General features: G+C 46.5%; 1 protein-coding gene across 1 annotated transcript in view; it reads left to right on the top strand.

Moving 5' to 3' along the window:
• Positions 1-23,322, top strand: part of LOC137331695 (probable G-protein coupled receptor 139) — a 51,677-nt gene that overhangs the window by 17,223 nt on the left and 11,132 nt on the right. The window contains exon 4 of the mRNA XM_067995666.1: positions 18,234-18,318. Within this exon, the coding sequence (XP_067851767.1) occupies positions 18,234-18,318 (85 nt within the window). The remainder of the gene's footprint in view (positions 1-18,233; positions 18,319-23,322) is intronic.

Below are 23,322 nucleotides of genomic sequence, written 5' to 3' on the forward strand. Positions count from 1 at the left end.
GGGAGAGACACAGATCCACCACGACTGCTCCAAACTCACCTTTCACTTCCTGGGAACACCACCTCACCTGGAATCTTCCTGACTGCTCGTTACTTCCCAGCTTGATATCTCGATGCAGGTTTACAGATTGCCTGTGAATCAGATGACCTGGTTACAAGAGAGAGCCGCGCTACACTACATGGGTATTCATCAAAATACCTGGAATCGTCCCGGCAAGCTTGAGCCAACCACAAGGATGTAACTTGCATTATTGGGTTAGTCTAAGATAGACATTGGATTTCCAAACGGTTATGTATTTTGGGAATTCAGAACGTGTTGCTTTATTGTTGTTAAAGCAATTCTAAATCGGGCATAAACCCAGGATGTTGTTTAAATTCTAATGTCAATTTTTCTAGTGTATTAATAATAATAAATGATTGTTTTGTTTATAAAGCCATGGTTTGTGCCTGAAGTTTCTTTAGGAAAAAAGAGCTCATTAAGTTAAATATAAAATTAAACCTCGAGGGGATAAAAACCCATTGCCCCAAATGAAAGTCTAAAATCTCTTTGCCCCTTTTTGCTCCTCCATCTGGACCATGTGTAACTTTCCCAGTGAGCTGCTGGATTCTGTAATAAATCACAATGTACTCTTACCCCTTCTGCTGTGTTACTAAACTGGTCAGGGTCCCGCAGAACTCTCCTGCTCTGTTACTGTTACAAATACAGTTATTGTTTCAGATTAAAGAAAAATATGAATAAATTTCTTTGCTTTGTATCTATTAAATGTCATGAATTTGTTTCAACTCTTTGGCTAATTGGAAAAAGCCACAAACTGTCAGTTGACCACAAACAAACGACAGTCTTTTTTGTCCACTGCTAATTAAAACAAGAGAAAAGAACAAAGATAAAGTTCATTCACCCTTTGTAAACTGTAACAAAAAAGGACCGATGTAGCAACACACTAAAGGCTGCCTGTCTGTCCCCTGCTCCAGGAGCAGAAGAGAAAACAAACACAGGGGCAGTTTGGACCCTGCAGCAAACATTGACCACGACAGACAGACGGACAGACAGAAGCAGGCCAGTGCCTTTTAGGGGGAGGGAGGGATTGGCAAAATCAGGAAAGAAAATGTGGGTAAACTGGTCTGATTATTATTATTAGAACGAGAGAAACAACTTGTGATTCTCCAGATCATCTTGACTCTCTTTCTTTCTCAACTTTCCTGTCTTCTCTTTTGATTCTCTGCTTTGTAACTGGGGGATTTTGTTGTCGATGGTATTTGCTGAGAGATTGCTTGCCTGTGTAAGGGAATGAGTGTGTGAGTGTGAGGGAGTGAGTTTGTGAGTGAGTGTGAGGGAGTGTGTGAGGGATGTCTGGGCACTTGCTGTTCCTTTTTAATCCCTTGCCTTGTTTTTAATCAATTCCTTTTCTCTCTCTCTCTTTAGCTCCAGTGGATTTTTTTTGTGGAGATGCTGCAACATGAAGATGTGGAGAGAGAAATTTTGGGAGGAGGAGGAATCCTTGGAGAAGAAGCTTCCTCTCCAGAGGGGACTGACCGAGGCCTTCACCACAGGCTGCACCCAATGGGGCTCACGTGAGGTGTGTCTGGGTAACTGTTGAATCACTGGATCTCTATGGGATCACTGGGTCACTGTGGGTTCACGAGGTCACTGTGGGATCACTCGGGGATAACTGTGGGACCACTGCATCACTCTAGGATCACTGGGTCACTGTGGGATCATTGTTTTGCTGGGTTACTGTGGGATCACTGGGTCACTGTGGGATCATTGTTTTGCTGGGTTACTGTGGGATCACTGGGTTACTGTGGGATCATTGTTTTGCTGGGTTACTGTGGGATCACTGGGTCACTGTGGGATCATTGTTTTGCTGGGTTACTGTGGGATCACTGGGTTACTGTGGGATCATTGTTTTGCTGGGTTACTGTGGGATCACTGGGTCACTGTGGGATCATTGTTTTGCTGGGTTACTGTGGGATCACTGGGTCACTGTGGGATCATTGTTTTGCTGGGTTACTGTGGGATCACTGGGTTACTGTGGGATCATTGTTTTGCTGGGTTACTGTGGGATCACTGGGTTACTGTGGGATCATTGTTTTGCTGGGTTACTGTGGGATCACTGGGTCACTGTGGGATCATTGTTTTGCTGGGTTACTGTGGGATCACTGGGTTACTGTGGGATCATTGTTTTGCTGGGTTACTGTGGGATCACTGGGTTACTGTGGGATCATTGTTTTGCTGGGTTACTGTGGGATCACTGGGTCACTGTGGGATCATTGTTTTGCTGGGTTACTGTGGGATCACTGGGTTACTGTGGGATCATTGTTTTGCTGGGTTACTGTGGGATCACTGGGTTACTGTGGGATCATTGTTTTGCTGGGTTACTGTGGGATCACTGGGTTACTGTGGGATCATTGTTTTGCTGGGTTACTGTGGGATCACTGGGTTACTGTGGGATCATTGTTTTGCTGGGTTACTGTGGGATCACTGGGTTACTGTGGGATCATTGTTTTGCTGGGTTACTGTGGGATCACTGGGTCACTGTGGGATCATTGTTTTGCTGGGTTACTGTGGGATCACTGGGTCACTGTGGGATCATTGTTTTGCTGGGTTACTGTGGGATCACTGGATCACTGTGGGATCATTGTTTTGCTGGGTTACTGTGGGATCACTGGGTTACTGTGGGATCATTGTTTTGCTGGGTTACTGTGGGATCACTGGGTTACTGTGGGATCACTGGGTTACCGTGGGATCACTGATACCACTGGGTCACTGTGGGATTACTGGATTACTGTGGGATCACTGGTTCACTGCAGGATCCCTGGGACACTGTGGGATCACTGGGTTACTGTGGGATCACTGGGTTACTGTGGGATCACTGATATCACTGGGTCACTGTGGGATTACTGGATTACTGTGGGATCACTGGTTCACTGCAGGATCCCTGGGACACTGTGGGATCACTGTATCACTGGGTTACAGTGGGATCACTGGGTCACTGTGGGATCACTGGGTCACTGTGGGATCACTGGGTTACAGTGGGATCACTGGGTCACTGTGGGATCACTGGGTTACAGTGGGATCACTGGATCACTGTGGGATCACTGAGCTGCTGGCGGCTACTTTGTTTAAGAGGCACGCCTTGGCCCTCAGTAAAATGGCTGCCCTACTGGTGGTCATTTTGTTTCAGGCTCATGGTGTTGAAGTAGTCGTTTAAAAGGCACAGCACAGGAGGAGGCCATTTGGCCCATCGTGCCTGTGCCGGCTCTTAGAAAGTGCTATCCAATTAGTCCCATTTTCACCTCTGCTCTTTCCCCACAGCCCTTATGGAGGCTTGTTCTTGTAGTCGTTGTTGTTTTTGTTGTTGTAATAAAAATATATACTTGTCGCTAATAAATTCAATCGGGAATTCAGCTTTAACTTCTTTACCCAGTTGGTTGAATGGCCTGTTTCTTTGCTGTACATTCTACATAAAATACATGTAAATATATTCTATGTATGTAAGCAGTTGTTTATGCACTAGTTGTTGTTAAAAATAAAGGCAAGTTGTTGTTGTATAAGAATAGAAAGCAGGAACAAAAATCGAAAGCAGGAGAGAGGGGAAGAAATACAAAGATTAAAACAGGGTTAGAAAGGAATGGAATTAAATACAGAAACAGATGGAAGGAAGAGATCGAGAAGTCATCGAGAAACAGGGAGAAAGAAGTCGACAGACGCAGAGCTGGAGAGAGTGAGAAACAAACAGAATAGAAGACAGGCAAAGGAAGAAAGAGATAGAGAGAAAGAAAAGGGAAAAGTAGACCCACAGAGAGAGAAACAAAGATAGAGATAGACAGAGGCAAACAGAAAGGGAGAGAATGATACAGAGACAGAGGAGGAAAGAAAAAAGACGAGTAAAGTCAGAGAGAGAGAGAGAGAGGCAATGAGCGAAAGTTACAGCGAGGGAGAGGGGAAAAAAGACAGGGAAGGCAAAGAGAGGGAAGACAGGCAGAGACATACAGACAGAGAGAGGGAGAGAGAGGCGCACAGAAAATAATCTATGAGTAACAGATAGAAACAGGTAGAGACATAGACAGCGACAGAGAGACAGATATTAAAATAGAAGTGGAAATAACAAGATAGAAAAACACAGAAAACAAACAGAGATAAACGATATACACAGAGAACAGACACAATAAAAGACAGACAAAGATTTAGATCAGAATATTGCAAAAGTCACTCCGCTATTTAAGAAAGGGGAGAGAGGGAAACCCAGGGAATTGTAGACCCGTGAACCTAATATCTGTTGTCGGGAAATTACTAGTGTCTGTAATTAAGGATAGAGTGATTGATCACGTTGAAAATTTCCAGCTGGTCAGAGAGAGCCAGCATGGATTTGTAATGGATAGGTTATGCCTGACGAACCTCATTGAATTTTTTTTTGAAGAGGTGACTCAAGTGGTGGAGAGGAGAATGTCTATGGATATCGTTTATATGCACTTCCAGAAGGCATGATGGTCAGCACCTCCTGTACTGTGGACTCAGGGTTATCAGTGATGGTGCTCAGCACCTCCTGTACTGTGGACTCAGGGTTATCAGTGATGGTGCTCAGCACCTCCTGTACTGTGGACTCAGGGTTATCAGTGATGGTGCTCAGCACCTCCTGTACTGTGGACTCAGGGTTATCAGTGATGGTGCTCAGCACCTCCTGTACTGTGGACTCAGGGTTATCAGTGATGGTGCTCAGCACCTCCTGTACTGTGGACTCAGGGTTATCAGTGATGGTGCTCAGCACCTCCTGTACTGTGGACTCAGGGTTATCAGTGATGGTGCTCAGCACCTCCTGTACTGTGGACTGAGGGTTATCAGTGATGGTGCTCAGCACCTCCTGTACTGTGGACTCAGGGTTATCATTAATGGTGCTCAGCACCTCCTGTACTGTGGACTCAGGGTTATCATTAACGGTGCTCAGCACCCCCTGTACTGTGGACTCAGGGTTATCAGTGATGGTGCTCAGCACCTCCTGTACTGTGGACTCAGGGTTATCAGTGATGGTGCTCAGCACCTCCTGTACTGTGGACTCAGGGATATCAGTGATGGTGCTCAGCACCTCCTGTACTGTGGACTCAGGGTTATCAGTGATGGTGCTCAGCACCTCCTGTACTGTGGACTCAGGGTTATCAGTGATGGTGCTCAGCATCTCCTGTACTGTGGACTCAGTGTTATCAGTGACGGTGCTCAGCATCTCCTGTACTGTGGACTCAGGGTTATCAGTGATGGTGCTCAGCACCTCCTGTACTGTGGACTCAGGGTTATCAGTGATGGTGCTCAGCACGACCATTTACATTTCCCTTGGGCTAGATGTGGGTAAACATTTCATTTGGAGGGAGACAAGAGCATGTTGAATGCAGGTGAGTGACAGGGACTCCTGCCCTATATGAACACGGGCATCCCATGATGCTGAGAGGTGGAGGTGAATTGTCCTGTTACGTGCAGTGTCCTTAAAGATGAGCAGACCCCTTGTTGCAGGCAGTCTGAGTTGCCAGAGTGATTTTGATTGTTAACAGTGCTTGCCTCTTGGATTGCGGAAATTCTCTCACACCCAAGTGCGGACAGAGAAAGATTATATTTGGATGGAAGGTGATTAAAGGCTGTATGAGTGATGGAGGAGGTGGATTTGAAGAGTATTTTGGCTTACCGTGATTTGTTGTGAGAACAATGAACTTCTTCCTGCCTTGTGTGACTGTTATTTATGTGGTGGAAGTAACACGGACAGCTTCTACCATCTCCCTCCAGACAGGCTGGACAACCCTACTGTGGGGTCTCCTGTCCTCAATACCCAACAGACTATCCCTTCTGATCCCGACTTCAGCCAGCAACACTCCACTGATGTACCTGTGAACCTGGGAGCCCTTCCTGTTGCTCCCCTCCCTCCCCTGGGGTTGTAGCTCCCTAAGATACCTTGCACACTGTGCTACTGAAATACTCAAATATCTTTGTTCCCGTCCCCATTAACTGGCTGCGGCCTTTTAGAGACTGTACCAGAACTGAATTTCCTTCTCTCCTAGTCCTGTATTACCGCACCAAACCTGCCCTGCATCGATAATTCGGACCGTGGGAGGAAAGTTCAGAGGGTTAGCATCAGTTCCACATGGGCGGGCACCACGCTGCTCTGAGAGCAGAGTCCAGATCAATCCCTCTGCTCCAGGAGACTGTTAGACATTGAATTCTTCACATTTTCTCCTAACACATGCTTCACATGGCTCAGTGGTAGCACTCTCACCTCTGAGACACTAGATTGTGGGGTTAAGCCTCATTCAGAACTTGAGCCCATTATCTAGTCTGATACTTCAGTGCCGTAGTGAGGGAGTCTCGAATTGTTGGATGTAAAAGATCCCACAGCACTATTTGAAGAGCAGGAAGTTCTCCCAGTTTCCTGGCCAACATGTATACCTCAACCAGCATCACTAAAAACAGAATACCTGCTCATTTATCCCACTGCTGTTTGTGGGAGCTTGCAGTGCGCTATTTGACTGCTGCATTTTCCTATATAATGATGGCTACTCTTCAACAGTAATTTATTGGCTGTGATGAACTTTGAGACATTCTGAGGACCTGCCTGTTGATTTCTAAATGCAGGATCTTTCTTTCTCTTCCTTCTTTCCCCCTGTTACAGATTCCTGGTCCGATTCGCTATCTCCAAGATCAGACTACAGTTCTCGTCTGTGAAGACTATTGTGAAAAATCCATTCAAAACACCTCCTGCCATATCCTGGTCATTGCTGGTCCTCCCTGTTATATCCTATAAATGACTCACCAGTTTCTTCAGCCGTCTCTCTGTTTACATCGATGGAAAAGTTCTTTTGGCCGCCTTATTACCATCAGTGATTTGTCTCTCTATTACTCCCATTCTTATTAACATCAGTGATTTGTCTCTCAATTACCCTCGTTCTTATTACCATCAGTGATTTGTCTCTCTATTACCCCCGTTCTTATTACCATCAGTGAGTTGTCTCTCTATTACTCCCATTCTTATTAACATCAATGATTTGTCTCTCTATTACTCCCATTCTTATTACCATCAGTGATTTGTCTCTCAATTACTCCCGTTCTTATTACCATCAGTGATTTCTCTCTCTATTGCCCCGTTCTTATTACTGTCGGTGATTTGTCTCTCTATTATTCCCGTTCTTATTACTGTCGGTGATTTCTCTCTCTATTACCCCCGTTCTTATTACCATCAGTGATTTGTCTCTCTATTGCCCCCGTTCTTATTACTGTCAGTGATTTGTCTCTCTACTGCCCCCATTCTTATTACTGTCAGTGATTTGTCTCTCTATTACCACCGTTCTTATTACTGTCAGTGATTTGTCTCTCTATTGCCCCCGTTCTTATTACTGTCAGTGATTTGTCTCTCTATTACCCCCGTTCTTATTCCTGTCAGTGATTTGTCTCTCTATTACCCCCGTTCTTATTACTGTCAGTGATTTGTTTCTCTATTACCCCCGTTCTTATTCCTGTCAGTGATTTGTCTCTCTATTACCCCCGTTCTTATTACTGTTGGTGATTTGTCTCTCTATTACCCCCGTTCTTATTACTGTCGGTGATTTCTCTCTCTATTGCCCCTGTTCTTATTACTGTCAGAGATTTTTCTCTCTACTGCCCCCATTCTTATTACTGTCAGTGATTTGTCTCTCTATTTCCCCCGTTCTTATTACCATCAGTGATTTGTCTCTCTATTACCCCCGTTCTTATTACTGTCAGTGATTTCTCTCTCTGTTACCCCCGTTCTTATTACTGTCAGTGATTTCTCTCTCTATTACTCCCATTCTTATTACTGTCAGTGATTTGTCTCTCTATTACCCCCGTTCTTATTACTGTCAGTGATTTGTCTCTCTATTTCCCCCTTTCTTATTACTGTCAGTGATTTCTCTCTATATTACCCCCGTTCTTATTACTGTCAGTGATTTGTCTCTCTAATGCCCCCATTCTTATTACTGTCAGTGATTTCTCTCTCTATTACCCCCGTTCTTATTACTGTCAGTGATTTGTCTCTCTATTATCCCCTTTCTTATTACTGTCAGTGATTTCTCTCTCTATTACCCCTGTTCTTATTACTGTCAGTGATTTGTCTCTCTATTATCCCCTTTCTTATTACTGTCAGTGATTTGTCTCTCTATTACCCCCGTTCTTATTACTGTCAGTGATTTGTCTCTCTATTGCCCCCTTTCTTATTACTGTCAGTGATTTCTCTCTCTATTACCCCCGTTCTTATTACTGTCAGTGATTTGTCTCTCTATTTCCCCCTTTCTTATTACTGTCAGTGATTTCTCTCTCTATTGCCCCCTTTCTTATTACTGTCAGTGATTTGTCTCTCTATTACCCCCGTTCTTATTACTGTCAGTGATTTGTCTCTCTATTTCCCCCTTTCTTATTACTGTCAGTGATTTCTCTCTCTATTACCCCCGTTCTTATTACCATCAGTGATTTCTCTCTCTATTACCCCCGTTCTTATTACTGTCAGTGATTTGTCTCTCTATTACCCCCGTTTTTATTACTGTCAGTGATTTCTCTCTCTGTTACCCCCTTTCTTATTACTGTCGGTGATTTGTCTCTCTATTACCCCCGTTCTTATTACCGTCAGTGATTTGTCTCTCTATTACTCCCGTTCTTATTACTGTCAGTGATTTCTCTCTCTGTTACCCCCTTTCTTATTACTGTCAGTGATTTGTCTCTCTGTTACCCCCTTTCTTATTACTGTCAGTGATTTCTCTCTCTATTACTCCCGTTCTTATTACTGTCAGTGATTTCTCTCTCTGTTACCCCCTTTCTTATTACTGTCAGTGATTTGTCTCTCTATTACCCCCGTTCTTATTACCATCAGTGATTTGTCTCTCTATTACTCCCGTTCTTATTACTGTCAGTGATTTCTCTCTCTCTGTTGCCCCCTTTCTTGTTCCGATAGTTTGCTCTGCTCCATTCAGCTGCCTTTTGTATGAATCCACCTCTGTCTTACTCAACTTCCTTATAGTTTCTACAGGAATTTTGCTTCTAATCTTTTTATTGTAATTTATGTCTTTTTGAAATGGAATCTACTTTTCTTCATTATATCATAATAGGTACGGCACATCAGGAGAACATTCGGCCCATCCTGCCTGTGCCGGCTCTTTGAAAGAGCTATCCATTTAGTCCCACTCTTCTGCTCTTTCCCCATGGCCCTGTATTTTTTTCCTTCAAGTATTTATCCAATTTCCTTTTGAAAGTTACGATTCAATCTGCTTCCACCACCCTTTCAGATAGTGAATTCCAAATCATTACAACGCATCTCTGGTTCTTTCGCCGAGCACTTTAAATCTGTGACCTCTGCCACCGAAAACAGTTTCTCCTTAGTTACTCAATTAAAACCGTTCATGATCTCGAACACCTCAAGCAAATCTCCCCTTAACCTTCTCTGCACTAAGGAGCTTCTCTAGTCTCTCAACATAACTGCAGTCCCTCATCCCCGGAACCTCTGCACCTTGACATCCTTCCGAAAGTCCGGTGCCCAGAATTGAACACAATACTCCAGCTGAGGACGAACAAATCTTTTTACTGGTCATATATTAAAATAACCTGAGCTGGATCCAAGTTTCCTTCTGTCCATTTCTAATGTCAGGCTTTTCAATCACATTTCTCTGGGTCTGTTTTCCATCGCTTCAAAATGGGATCTTTTCTGAACTCTTGCACCTTTTTACCCTCAGCTTTCACAATATCAAATTTAGCCCACCGATGCTCACTAGATCCCAGGTGCTCACCAACTTCCAGAGTGAATCTAGCTCTGCTGAATTCTAAATCCAATAGAGATTCTGCTGTAGTGGCTTCTTCAGTGGTTGTGTCAAGAAGTAATTCCTGCTTGTCTCGGTGAGATTGTTAGTACTTTCTCCCCTTCCCATTGGCTATCCCTGATTCTCTTACCCTCCCGGGGTGGTCTAATCCCTTATGATTGGCACGTTCTGTTTCTCTACCTCGGTTTTTATTGGCCTCATCTGGTGAACCTCTGGAACAAACATGACCCAAAGCAGTGCTGTCCTCGCTGGGTCACGCATGTGAATAAAGTGTAGAAAAATCAAATTGAATAGATAGAGCTAGCATAATAGTTCGATCTTCTCCCAGTGTCTGTTCGCCCTTAATAGCACTTACCTTGATTCTGTTATCAGGAACTTATCTCTCACAAACAAGCGAGGCACTGAATTCTTTACCTATCACTGGGTAATAGAGTTCAAAAGAGTCTTTGAACTCTTGTAACTGTTCCTGCGCTCAGAAACCTTCTTTCTGTCTTATCCCTGCTTTCTCTGACTCTCATTTTATGGTCAAATACATGAGGGGAACAATTGGATAAGGGCCGTTTTTGGGCGCGGGTAGCGTGAAATGCAGGACGCAAGTTTGGACCCACCAGAGGACTTACCTGCAATCAGTGTTCCATTCCGGGCCTTGCAGGTGGAATCAATGCAATTCGCACTTTCCACCAGCAGGGGGAGCTAAATCTCTTAAAGGAAGGACATTTCTTCAAAATCTCTTAAAGGTAGCTGGTACCTGTTATTTGCTGAAAATAACAGTCTACTGTCTGCACAGAGTCTGAACGGAGATCAGACATCACACACGTAAAGCACAGATGCAGGTCCCATCCCTATGTTTACACATTGATGAGTTATGTTAAAACATTGAATAAAGGTTGCGCACTACTAAATCCCACATCCTCCAATCTGCACGCCACACCTCATAAATGTGCCAATCTGAGTTGGCCTGTGAGAGTGCGTGCACCAAGGGTCTCTGCTGATGAAGTAGAGACCTTGGTGCAAGAGGTGGACAGAAGGAGGGACAACTATATGTGCAGGTGAGGGGGATGGGAAGGGGGGGGGCGCGCAAAAGGCCCTCCAGACATTTTTCCAAAAAACAGTGGGAGGCAGCGGGGGACGAAGTCAATGCCAGGCGCACAGGTCTTTATTCGTTCATGGGATGTGGGCATCACTGGCGAGGCCGGCATTTATTGCCCATCCCTAATTTCCCTTGAGAAGGTGGTGATGAGCCGCCTTCTTGAACCGCTGCAGTCCGTATAGAATCATAGAATCATAGAATCATAGAAGTTACAACATGGAAACAGGCCCTTCGGCCCAACATGTCCATGTCGCCCAGTTTATACCACTAAGCTAGTCCCAATTGCCTGCACTTGGCCCATATCCCTCGATACCCATCTTACCCACGTAACTGTCCAAATGCTTTTTAAAAGACAAAATTGTACCCGCCTCTACTACTGCCTCTGGCAGCTCGTTCCAGACACTCACCACCCTTTGAGTGAAAAAATTGCCCCTCTGGACCCTTTTGTATCTCTCCCCTCTCACCTTAAATCTATGCCCCCTCGTTATAGACTCCCCTACCTTTGGGAAAAGATTTTGACTATCGACCTTATCTATGCCCCTCATTATTTTATAGACTTCGATAAGATCACCCCTTAACCTCCTGCTCTCCAGGGAAAAAAGTCCCAGTCTGTCTAACCTCTCCCTGTAAGTCAAACCATCAAGTCCCGGTAGCATCCTAGTAAATCTTTTCTGCACTCTTTCTAGTTTAATAATATCCTTTCTGTAATAGGGTGACCAGAACTGTACACAGTACTCCAAGTGTGGCCTCACCAATGCCCTGTACAACTTCAACAAGACATCCCAACTCCTGCATTCAATGTTCTGACCAATGAAACCAAGCATGCTGAATGCCTTCTTCACTACCCTATCCACCTGTGACTCCACTTTCAAGGAGCTATGAATCTGTACTCCCAGATCTCTTTGTTCTATAACTCTCCCCAACGCCCTACCATTAACGGAGTATGTCCTGGCCCGATTCGATCTAACAAAATGCATCACCTCACATTTATCTAAATTAAACTCCATCTGCCATTCATCGGCCCACTGGCCCAATTTATCAAGATCCCGTTGCAATCCTAGATAACCTTCTTCACTGTCCACAATGCCACCAATCTTGGTGTCATCTGCAAACTTACTAACCATGCCTCCTAAATTCTCATCCAAATCATTAATATAAATAACAAATAACAGCGGACCCAGCACCGATCCCTGAGGCACACCGCTGGACACAGGCATCCAGTTTGAAAAACAACCCTCCACAACCACCCTCTGTCTTCTGTCGTCAAGCCAATTTTGTATCCAATTGGCTACCTCACCTTGGATCCCATGAGATTTAACCTTATGTAACAACCTACCATGCGGTACCTTGTCAAATGCTTTGCTAAAGTCCATGTAGACCACGTCTACTGCACAGCCCTCATCTATCTTCTTGGTTACCCCTTCAAAAAACTCAATCAAATTCGTGAGACATGATTTTCCTCTCACAAAACCATGCTGACTGTTCCTAATTAGTCCCTGCCTCTCCAAATGCCTGTAGATCCTGTCCCTCAGAATACCCTCTAACAACTTACCCACTACAGATGTCAGGCTCACTGGTCTGTAATTCCCAGGCTTTTCCTTGCCGCCCTTCTTAAACAAAGGCACAACATTTGCTACCCTCCAATCTTCAGGCACCTCACCTGTAGCGGTGGATGATTCAAATATCTCTGCTAGGGGACCCGCAATTTCCTCCCTAACCTCCCATAACGTCCTGGGATACATTTCATCAGGTCCCGGAGATTTATCTACCTTGATGCGCGTTAAGACGTCCAGCACCTCCCTCTCTGTAATATGTACACTCCTCAAGACATCACTATTTATTTCCCCAAGTTCCCTAACATCCATGCCTTTCTCAACCGTAAATACCGATGTGAAATATTCATTCAGGATCTCACCCATCTCTTGTGGTTCCGCACATAGATGACCTTGTTGATCCTTAAGAGGCCCTACTCTCTCCCTAGTTACCCTTTTGCCCTTTATGTATTTGTAGAAGCTCTTTGGATTCACCTTTGCCTGATCTGCCAAAGCAATCTCATATCCCCTTTTTGCCCTCCTGATTTCTCTCTTAACTCTACTCCGGCAATCTCTATACTCTTCAAGGGATCCACTTGATCCCAGCTGCCTATGCATGTCATATGCCTCCTTCTTCTTTTTGACTAGTGCCTCAATCTCCCGAGTCATCCAAGGTTCCCTACTTCTACCAGCCTTGCCCTTCACTTTATAAGGAATGTGCTTACCCTGAACCCTGGTTAACACACTTTTGAAAGCCTCCCACTTACCAGACGTCCCTTTGCCTGCCAACAGACTCTCCCAATCAACTTCTGAAAGTTCCTGTCTAATACCATGAAAATTGGCCTTTCCCCAATTTAGAATTTTAACTTTTGGGCCAGACCTATCCTTCTCCATAGCTATCTTAAAACTAATGGAATTATGATCACTGGTCCCAAAGTGATCCCTCACTAACACTTCTGTCACCTGCCCTTCCTTATTTCCCAAGAGGAGGTCAAGTTTTGCCCCCTCTCTGGTCGGGCCATCCACATACTGAATGAGAAATTCCTCCTGAATACACTCAACAAATTTCTCTCCATCCAAGCCCCTAATGCTATGGCTGTCCCAGTCAATGTTGGGAAAGTTAAAGTCCCCTACTATTACCACCCTATTTTTCTTGCAGCTGTCTGTAATCTCCTTACATATTTGCTCCTCAATTTCCCGTTGACTATTTGGGGGTCTGTAGTACAATCCTATCAAAGTGATCTCTCCCTTCTTATTTTTCAGTTCTACCCATATAGACTCAGTGGGCGAACCCTCGGATATATCCCCTCTCACTACTGCTGTGATGTTCTCCCTAATCAAGAACGCAACTCCCCCTCCTCTCTTACCTCCTGCTCTATCTTTCCTATAGCATCTGTACCCTGGAACATTGAGCTGCCAGTCCTGCCCCTCCCTTAGCCATGTTTCAGTAATAGCTATAACATCCCAGTCCCATGTACCCATCCATGCCCTGAGTTCATCTGCCTTGCCCATCAGACTTCTTGCATTGAAATAAATGCAGTTTAATCTAGACTTCCCTTGGTCTTTGCCCTGCTTTCTCAGACCATCTGTCCGGTCATGTTCTGTACACTCTCCCTTACTGCCTTTTGTTTCTGTCACCACTTTATTTCCCACTGACTTCCTGCATCGGTTCCCATCCCCCTGCCACATTAGTTTAAACCCTCCCCAACAGCACTGGCAAACACTCCCCCTAGGACATTGGTTCCAGTCCTGCCCAGATGCAGACTGTCCAATTTGTACTGGTCCCACCTCCCCCAGAACCGGTTCCAATGGCCCAGGAATTTGAATCCCTCCCTCTTGCACCATCTCTCAAGCCACGTATTCATCTTAGCTATCCTGTCATTCCTACTCTGACTAGCCCGTGGCACTGGTAGCAATCCTGAGATTACTACCTTTGAGGTCCTACTCTTTAGTTTAACTCCTAACTCCCTAAATTCAGCTTGTAGGACCTCATCCTGTTTTTTACCTATATCGTTGGTGCCTATATGCACCACGACAACTGGCTGTTCACCCTCCCCCTCCAGAATGTCCTGCAGCCGCTCCGAGACATCCTTGACCCTTGCACCAGGGAGGCAACATACCATCCTGGAGTCTCGGTTGCGTCCGCAGAAACGCCTGTCTATTCCCCTTACAATCGAGTCCCCTATCACTATAGCTCTGCCACTCTTTTTCCTGCCCTCCTGTGCAGCAGAGCCAGCCACGGTGCCATGAACCTGGCCACTGCCACCTTCCCCTGGTGAGCCATCTCCCCCAACAGTATCCAAAACGGTATACCTGTTTTGGAGGGAGATGACCGCAGGGGACCCCTGCACTGCCTTCCTACTCTTCCTCTGTCTGTTGGTCACCCATTCACTATCTCCCTCAGTAATTTTTATCTGCGGTGTGACCAACTCACTGAACGTGCTATCCACGACTTTCTCAGCATCGCGGATGCTCCAAAGTGAGTCCATCCGCAGCTCCAGAGCGGTCAAGCGGTCAAACAATAGCTGCAGCTGGACACACTTCCCGCAGGTGAAGGAATCAGGGATACAGGAAGGAGCCCTGAATTCCCACATCCCACAAGAGGAACATGACACGGCGCTGGGATCTCCTGCCATGACTTAACCCTTAAATTAGCTTAAGAACAACTACAATGTCAAGAGAAAAAAAAAAGGAAAGAAAAACTACTTACCACTCCCTTTAAGGAGTTTACTCCTTTAAATTGTTCTCAATTTAGAGAATGTTAACTACACTAGGGACCTTGATTCACTAAAAAATAAACGCTACTTCCTATAAGACCTGCAGACCTTCCCTTTCCTTTTACTTTCGTTGCTGTGGATAAGTAGAAATACTCACCTGAACCTACTCCCCAATCAGGTGCCTCCCCTGTGTCGCGTCCCGATCTGATTCCTGACGTCACTTCGAACTCGGTCGCAGCTCGGCTCGGCTCGGCTCCTCTCAGCTGTTCTCAGCGCTCTGAAATCCCGCCTTTTATCAGACGCTCCCTCCGCTCGGCTCGGCTCCTCTCAGCTGTTCTCAGCGCTCTGAAATCCCGCCTTTTATCGGACGCTCCCTCCGCTCGGCTCGGCTCCTCTCAGCTGTTCTCAGCGCTCTGAAATCCCGCCTTTTATCGGACGCTCCCTCCGCTCGGCTCGGCTCCTCTCAGCTGTTCTCAGCGCTCTGAAATCCCTCCTTTTATCGGACGCTCCCTCCGCTCGGCTCGGCTCCTCTCAGCTGTTCTCAGCGCTCTGAAATCCCGCCTTTTATCAGACGCTCCCTCCGCTCGGCTCGGCTCCTCTCAGCTGTTCTCAGCGCTCTGAAATCCCGCCTTTTATCGGACGCTCCCTCCGCTCGGCTCGGCTCCTCTCAGCTGTTCTCAGCGCTCTGAAATCCCGCCTTTTATCGGACGCTCCCTCCGCTCGGCTCGGCTCCTCTCAGCGCTCTGAAATCCCGCCTTTTATCGGACGCTCCCTCCGCTCGGCTCGGCTCCTCTCAGCTGTGGTGAAGGTTCTCCCACAGTGCTGTTAGGAAGGGAGTTCCAGGATTTTGACCCAGCGACGATGAAGGAATGGCGATATATTTCCAAGTCGGGATAGTTTTTTGACTTGGAGGGGAATGTGCAGGAGGTGTTGTTCCCATGTACCTGCTGCTCTTCTAGGTGGTAGAGGTCGTGGGTTTGGGAGGTGCTGTCGAAGAAGCCTTGGCGAGTTGCTGCTGTACATCCTGTGGATGGTACACACTGCAGCCACTGTGCACCGGTGGTGAAGGGAGTGGATATTTAGGGTGGTGGATGGGGTGCCAATCAAGCGGGCTGCTTTGTCCTGGATGGTGTCGAGCTTCTTGAGTGTTGTTGGAGCTGCACTCATCCAGACAAGTGGAGAGTATTCCATCACATTCCTGACTTGTGCCTTGTAGATTGTGGAAAGGCTTTGGAGAGTCAGGAGGTGAGTCACTCGCCACAGAATACCCAGCCTCTGACCTGATCTTGTGGCCACAGTATTTATATGGCTGGTCCAGTTAAGTTTCTGGTCAATGGTGACCCCCAGGATATTCTCTTACTGTTCTTTACCTTAAAATTAGAGCTAGGCCGTTCAGGGGTGATGTCAGGAAGCACTTCTTTACACAAAGGGTAGTGGAAATCTGGAACTCTCGCCTCCAAAAGGATGTTGAGGCTGGGGTCAATTGGAAATTTCAAAACTCAGATTGATAGATGGCTAGGGTATTAAGGTTATGGAACCCAGGCGACCAGATGGAGTTACGCTGCAGGTCAGCCATGATCTCATTGAATAGGAGTAATGAGGTAATGCTACCTAAGTCCTTGGGACAGAGGCAATGAGGAGAAGACACGGACTAGGTGAGCAAGCCTAAACCAACGGGAGAGAGAGACAGCACAGCTTGAAGAGATAAGATTCGGAATAAGAATGAAGAATCTTGGGCGTGGAGCCAGCGAAGACTCCGGAGTCCAACCATCGCGGAAGTGGAAGAACCTACGTCAGGGACGTAGAGACGACGTCGAGAGAGAGAGAGAGAATGGAACGCCTGGCCAGCGTCAGCTCTCCTTTTCGGGTATTAGCCTTTATATTCTGTGACCACTCAGGGCGTGTCAGAGGAAACTAGTGGGTGTGTGTTTAGATCCTAGTTTGGGTATAAAACTGTATAACCTGGTGCAAACTGCATGTCTATATCTAACCAGACGTATAAGCTATATGTATATGATCTAACAACGTGAATAAAGCGAATTGAGAGTTAAGAGAGAATTGAGTCTTCTCTTCTTTGTACTAAGCCAGTAACCATAACTGGTAACCTCCGGTCAACAGGGAGTGTCCTGCAAGATGTTTGAGTGAGGTGCCAGTCATGGTTGAATAGCTGCCAGTGTGTGTGACCTGTGAGTTGTGGGTGTGCAGCTTGCAATAGTGGCAATGTTTGATGGTGAGAGGAAGCATCTGATTGGAAGAGTTGTATCAGATTATACCGTCACCTGTGAAATCTGTATCGAACACGTAGTTCAGGCAATTCACCTTTTGTATTAATCAAATGTGTATCTGATGATTGTTATCCAGTGTATTGCTGTAGTCACATGTGTGCCTTGACTCATTCTACCATGTGTTTGGGACAAGTACCTTCTGCTATCCGTAAATTAACACATTTCTCCCTTTAATACTAAATAAGCAAGTACAGTAATTAACCACACAACTTAGAACCCATCAAGCTTTGCAAAAACCCTTCAGAATCCTTTATTAAATCGAATAAAAGTATGAAAGTTGCCAGCACAGCACATACACTGTAACCATAGCTACGCAGACATGCTCACGAGATAACTGTCCATATGAGACAATAGATTCTTAGAGTTTCAAGCCTGAGACCCAGACAGGAGCATCAGATAATAGACCTAGAAACTGCCAAAAGGTGGCCTTGAGAGCAACACTACAGGATGAGATGAGGGGCCAGTCCTGCGGGCACGGTAGTAAGTGGTGATTGGTCAAACCAAGAGGTATGGCATTGGCGGGGTGGAGGGGCGGGGCTACTCCATCAACCCTGTCCATCAAAGAAAGAGATAAGGAGGAGGCCGACTCGTTTTCCTTTGTCCTGAGAGATGCTCAACACCCAATTGACTACTCCACCTTTTGGCAATATCCCCATAGGGTCGAACACCTGTGTCAGTAATAGTCCTTGACAACACCCCCAAAAGGGGCATAAAAGGAGCACCCTTCACCGGCGTGAGTTGTAGATACTTAGCAGGAGTAACTACGGCCGACTTCGGAGGCCCACCAAACAGCTATTTGACAAATGATCCAGATCGATGGAAGTGGCTCCAGTCAGAGCATCACTGAGGACGAGGAGACAGAAAAGGTCACACCAGGCGGGGCAGAAGACGTGAGAGGTAATCAATCAATGAAGGTACCCCAGGCGGGGTGGAAAGTGCTTCCTTCTAGACTCCTGAGATGGACACAACTCTACCCAGTGGGGAAGGGGTGTTGGAACCTCTTGCTCGGTGTTGTAAACCACTGCCCCAACACCGGGTGTTGGCCCTTTTGTGAATTTCAATAAAGCACCTTTTTACCAAATTGAGGTTTCACGTCAATTACGCGGCTACAGGGAATAAATAAAAATCCCTACAACTGAGTACTGATTGAGAGAGTTTGTTGGTATGTGGGCGATGGGGGTGTGGTGTGTGGAGCAGTGGATGTGCCTCGTGGTGCAGTCAGTGGGAGATGCCACTTGACAGTTGACCTCACTCACCTTAACAACTGAGGTCAAAGCATTGAACTTCTTCCTGTACTACATCCATGTTCATGATGCTGTGGGCCTGGTATTGACTGCATCCCCTGCTGCTTTGGGCGCACATGTCTGGAGGTTCTCTTGCCCCCTGTCGATATAGGATGCCCCTCCTTCTGTCCACCTCTTGCACCAAAGCCTCTCGTGCATCATCAGACAACTTGATGCACGCACTCTCACAGACCTGGAACCAACTCAGACCCGCAGATTGGAGGATGTGGGATTTGGTGGTGTGCAACCTTTATTCAATGTTTTCAAATAACTCAACAGTTTGTAATCATAGGGACCGGACCTGCATCTGTGTTTCACATGTGCAATCTCTGATCTCCGTTCAGACTCCGCGCAGACAGCAGACTGTTATTTTTAGTGAGTTACAGTTACCGGTTACCGTTAAGAGATTGTGGCTGGTGGAAAGTCCTTGAATTCTCGGGTCAACACAGGTTTTTAATGCTTGACTGAGGTGAATACTGAGGCCAGACCAATGTCTCGTCCTGCTTGTGATGGAAACACCTGGTGTGAGTATCGCGGATCACGATACCTGGACCCGGTTTCGGGAGTTAACAAATTTAACCCCTTTGTGTCCTCCTCACAGTTTGCTTTCCCACCTAGCTTTGTATCATCAGCAAACTTGGATACATTACACTCGGTCCCTTCATCTAAGTCATTAATATAGATTGTAAATAGCTGAGCCCAAGTACTGATCCTTGCGACACCCCACTAGTTACAGCCTGCCAACCTGAGAATGACCCGTTTATCCCTACTCTCTGTTTTCTGTCCGTTAACCAATCCTCTATCCATGCTAATATGTTACCCCCAACCCCATGAGCCTTTACCTTGTGTTGAACAGACGTTGGGTGGTCAGCAGTTTAGTGGGAATAGGGTCGAGGGAGCAGGGGGTGGGTCTGATGGTCAAAGTGAGCTCGGAGAGAGCATGAAGGGAGATCGGAGAGAAACTAGAGAAAGATGTGAGTTCAGGGCTAGGGCTGGGGGGAACCTTCGGGGAAGTTTGACTTGGTGGGCTAGGGGAAGGGGCAGAGGCAGCTGAACGGACGGTCTCAATCTTAGCGACAAAGAATTCCAAAATCTCCTCGCACCTTTTGTTGGAGGTGAGGGTGGAGGGGCAGGGGAAAGGGGTTTAAGGAGATGGTTTCATACATCTTTATATTACATAGAATACAGCAAGGCACAGAAACAGGCCTTTCGGCCCATCCGGGTAAAGAAATCTCCCCTGAATTCCTTAATTGACAACAAGTTCTTGAATATATGATGCAATATAATTTTATAGATTTATATATATTTTACATCGGCAACACAGAACAGCACAGAGGCCATTCGGACCAACTGCTGTTTCTATTTTACAACAATTTCTTGTGCCTATAATATAAATAAAATAATACAATATATCTTTATATTCTTGAAAATCAATTCTTGGACTTACAAATACAGATATATTACACAGAATACAGCACGGCTCAGAAACATCACCCCATCAGGATAAAGGAGTTTCTCCGGGATTCCCTGTTTTACTGCAACAACAGCAACATTATATATATTTGGATACGACATAGAATCACGTAGAATGTACAGCAGAGAAACAGGTGCCGTTCAGACCAACTGGTCAAAGGAGCATCGCACAGTGTCCCAGTGATCCCACAGTGTCCCAGTGATCCCACAGTGTCCCAGTGATCCCACAGTGTCCCAGTGATCCCACAGTGTCCCAGTGATCCCACAGTGTCCCAGTGATCCCACAGTGTCCCAGTGATCCGACAGTGTCCCAGTGATCCCACAGTGTCCCAGTGATCCCACAGTGTCCCAGTGATCCCACAGTGTCCCAGTGATCCCACAGTGTCCCAATGATCCCACAGTGTCACAGTGATCCCACAGTGTCCCAGTGAACCGACAGTGTCCCAGTGATCCCACAGTGTCCCAGTGATCCCACAGTGTCCCAGTGATCCCACAGTGTCCCAGTGATCCCACAGTGTCCCAGTGATCCGACAGTGTCCCAGTGATCCCACAGTGTCCCAGTGATCCGACAGTGTCCCAGTGATCCCACAGTGTCCCAGTGATCCCACAGTGTCCCAATGATCCCACAGTGTCCCAGTGATCCCATAGTGTCCCAGTGATCCGACAGTGTCCCGGTGATCCCACAGTGTCCCAGTGATCCCACAGTGTCCCAGTGATCCCACAGTGTCCCAGTGATCCCACAGTGTCCCAGTGATCCCACAGTGTCCCAGTGATCCCACAGTGTCCCAGTTATCCCACAGTGTCCCAATGATCCCACAGTGTCCCAGTGATCCCACAGTGTCCCAGTGATCCCACAGTGTCCCAGTGATCCCACAGTGTCCCAGTTATCCCACAGTGTCCCAATGATCCCACAGTGTCCCAATGATCCCACAGTGTCCCAGTGATCCCACAGTGTCCCAGTGATCCCACAGTGTCCCAGTGATCCCACAGTGTCCCAGTGATCCGACAGTGTCCCAGTGATCCCACAGTGTCCCAGTTATCCCACAGTGTCCCAATGATCCCACAGTGTCCCAGTTATCCCACAGTGTCCCAGTGATCCCACAGTGTCCCAATGATCCCACAGCGATCCCACAGTGTCCCAATGATCCCACAGCGATCCCACAGTGTCCCAATGATCCCACAGTGTCCCAATGATCCCACAGTGTCCCAATGATCCCACAGCGATCCCACAGTGTCCCAATGATCCCACAGCGATCCCACAGTGTCCCAATGATCCCACAGTGTCCCAGTGATCCCACAGCGATCCCACAGTGTCCCAGTGATCCCACAGTGTCCCAGTAATCCCACAGTGTCCCAATGATCCCACAGTGTCCCAATGATCCCACAGCGATCCCACAGTGTCCCAATGATCCCACAGTGTCCCAGTAATCCCACAGCGATCCCACAGTGTCCCAGTCATCCCACAGTGTCCCAATGATCCCACAGCGATCCCACAGTGCCCCAGTGATCCCACAGTGTCCCAGTGATCCCACAGCGATCCCACAGTGTCCCAGTGATCCCACAGTGTCCCAGTGATCCCACAGTGATCCCACAGTGTCCCAGTGATCCCACATTGATCCTACAGTGTCCCAGTGATCCCACGTTGATCCTACAGTGTCCCAGTGATCCAACAGTGCTCCCACAGTGATGCCACAGTAACCCAGTGATCCCACAGTACACCCAGTGATCCCACAGTGCAACCAGTGATCCCACAGTGCAACCAGTGATCCCACAGTGCAACCAGTGATCCCACAGTAACCCAGTGATCCCACAGTAACCCAGTGATCCCACAGTACACCCAGTGATCCCACAGTGCAACCAGTGATCCCACAGTGCAACCAGTGATCCCAGAGTGTCCAATGATCCCACAGTGATCCCAGAGTGTCCCAGAGATCCAACAGTGTTCCAATGATCCCACAGTGATCCCAGAGTGTCCCAGAGATCCCACAGTGTTCCAATAATCTCACAATGATCCCAGTGATCCCACAGTGTTCCAGTGATCCCAGTGATCTCACAGTGATCCCTTGACACAGTGATCGCACAGTGACCCAGGCACAACTCATGTGAGCCCCATTGGTGCAGCCTGTGGTGACGGCCTCGGTCGGACTTTTACCTTCTTAATTTCTTGCTGTAACTGCATGTAAACATTTTGTGCTTCTTGTACGAGGACACCCAAATCTCACTGAACACCAACATTTAATAGTTTCTCGCCATTTAAAACATATTCTGTTTTTCTATTCTTCCTACCAAAGTGAATAACCTCACATTCCCTACATTACACACCAATTGCCACCTGCTAACCCACTCACTTTTCCTGTCTTTATCGTTTTGCAGATTCTTTGTGTCCTCCTCACAGCTTACTTTTACACCTAGATTTATATCATCAGCAAACTTGGATACATTACACTCGGTCCCTTCATCTAAGTCATTAATATAGATTGTGAATATAGATTGAGGCCCAAGCACCGATCCTTGCAGTACCCCACTAGTTACAGCCTGCCAACCTGAAAATGACCCGTTTATCCCAACTCTCTGTTTTCTGTCCTTTAACCAATCCTCTATCCATTCAAATTTGCTACCCCCACCCTCATGAGCCTTTACCTTGCGTAACAACCTTTTATGTGGCACCTAATCGAATGCCTTTTGAAAATCTAAATATACGACATCCACTGGTTCCCCTTTATCCACCCTGCTAGTTACATCATCAAAACACTAATTAATTTGTTAAATACGATTTCCATTTCATAAAACCATGTTGACTCTGCCGAATCATATTATGATTTTCTAAGTGCACTGTGACCACTTTCCCGATTTTCCCGATGACTGATATCAGGCTAACTGGCCTGTAATTCCCTGTTTTCTCTCTCCTTCCTTTCTTGAATAGCGGGATAACATTTGCTACCTTCAATCCACGGGGACCGTTCTAGAACGTAGGGAATTTTAGAAGACCACAACCAATGCATCCACTATCTCTGCTGCCACCTCTTTTAGAACCTTCTGATGTGGGCCATCAGGTTCTGGGGATTTGTTGGCTTTTAGTCCCATTAGTTTCTCCAGTACTTTTTCTCTACTGATATTAATTACTTTAAGGTTTTCACTCTCATGG

Source organism: Heptranchias perlo, chromosome 2, assembly GCF_035084215.1.
Source record: "Heptranchias perlo isolate sHepPer1 chromosome 2, sHepPer1.hap1, whole genome shotgun sequence".
NCBI classification, from domain to species: Eukaryota; Metazoa; Chordata; class Chondrichthyes; order Hexanchiformes; family Hexanchidae; genus Heptranchias; species Heptranchias perlo.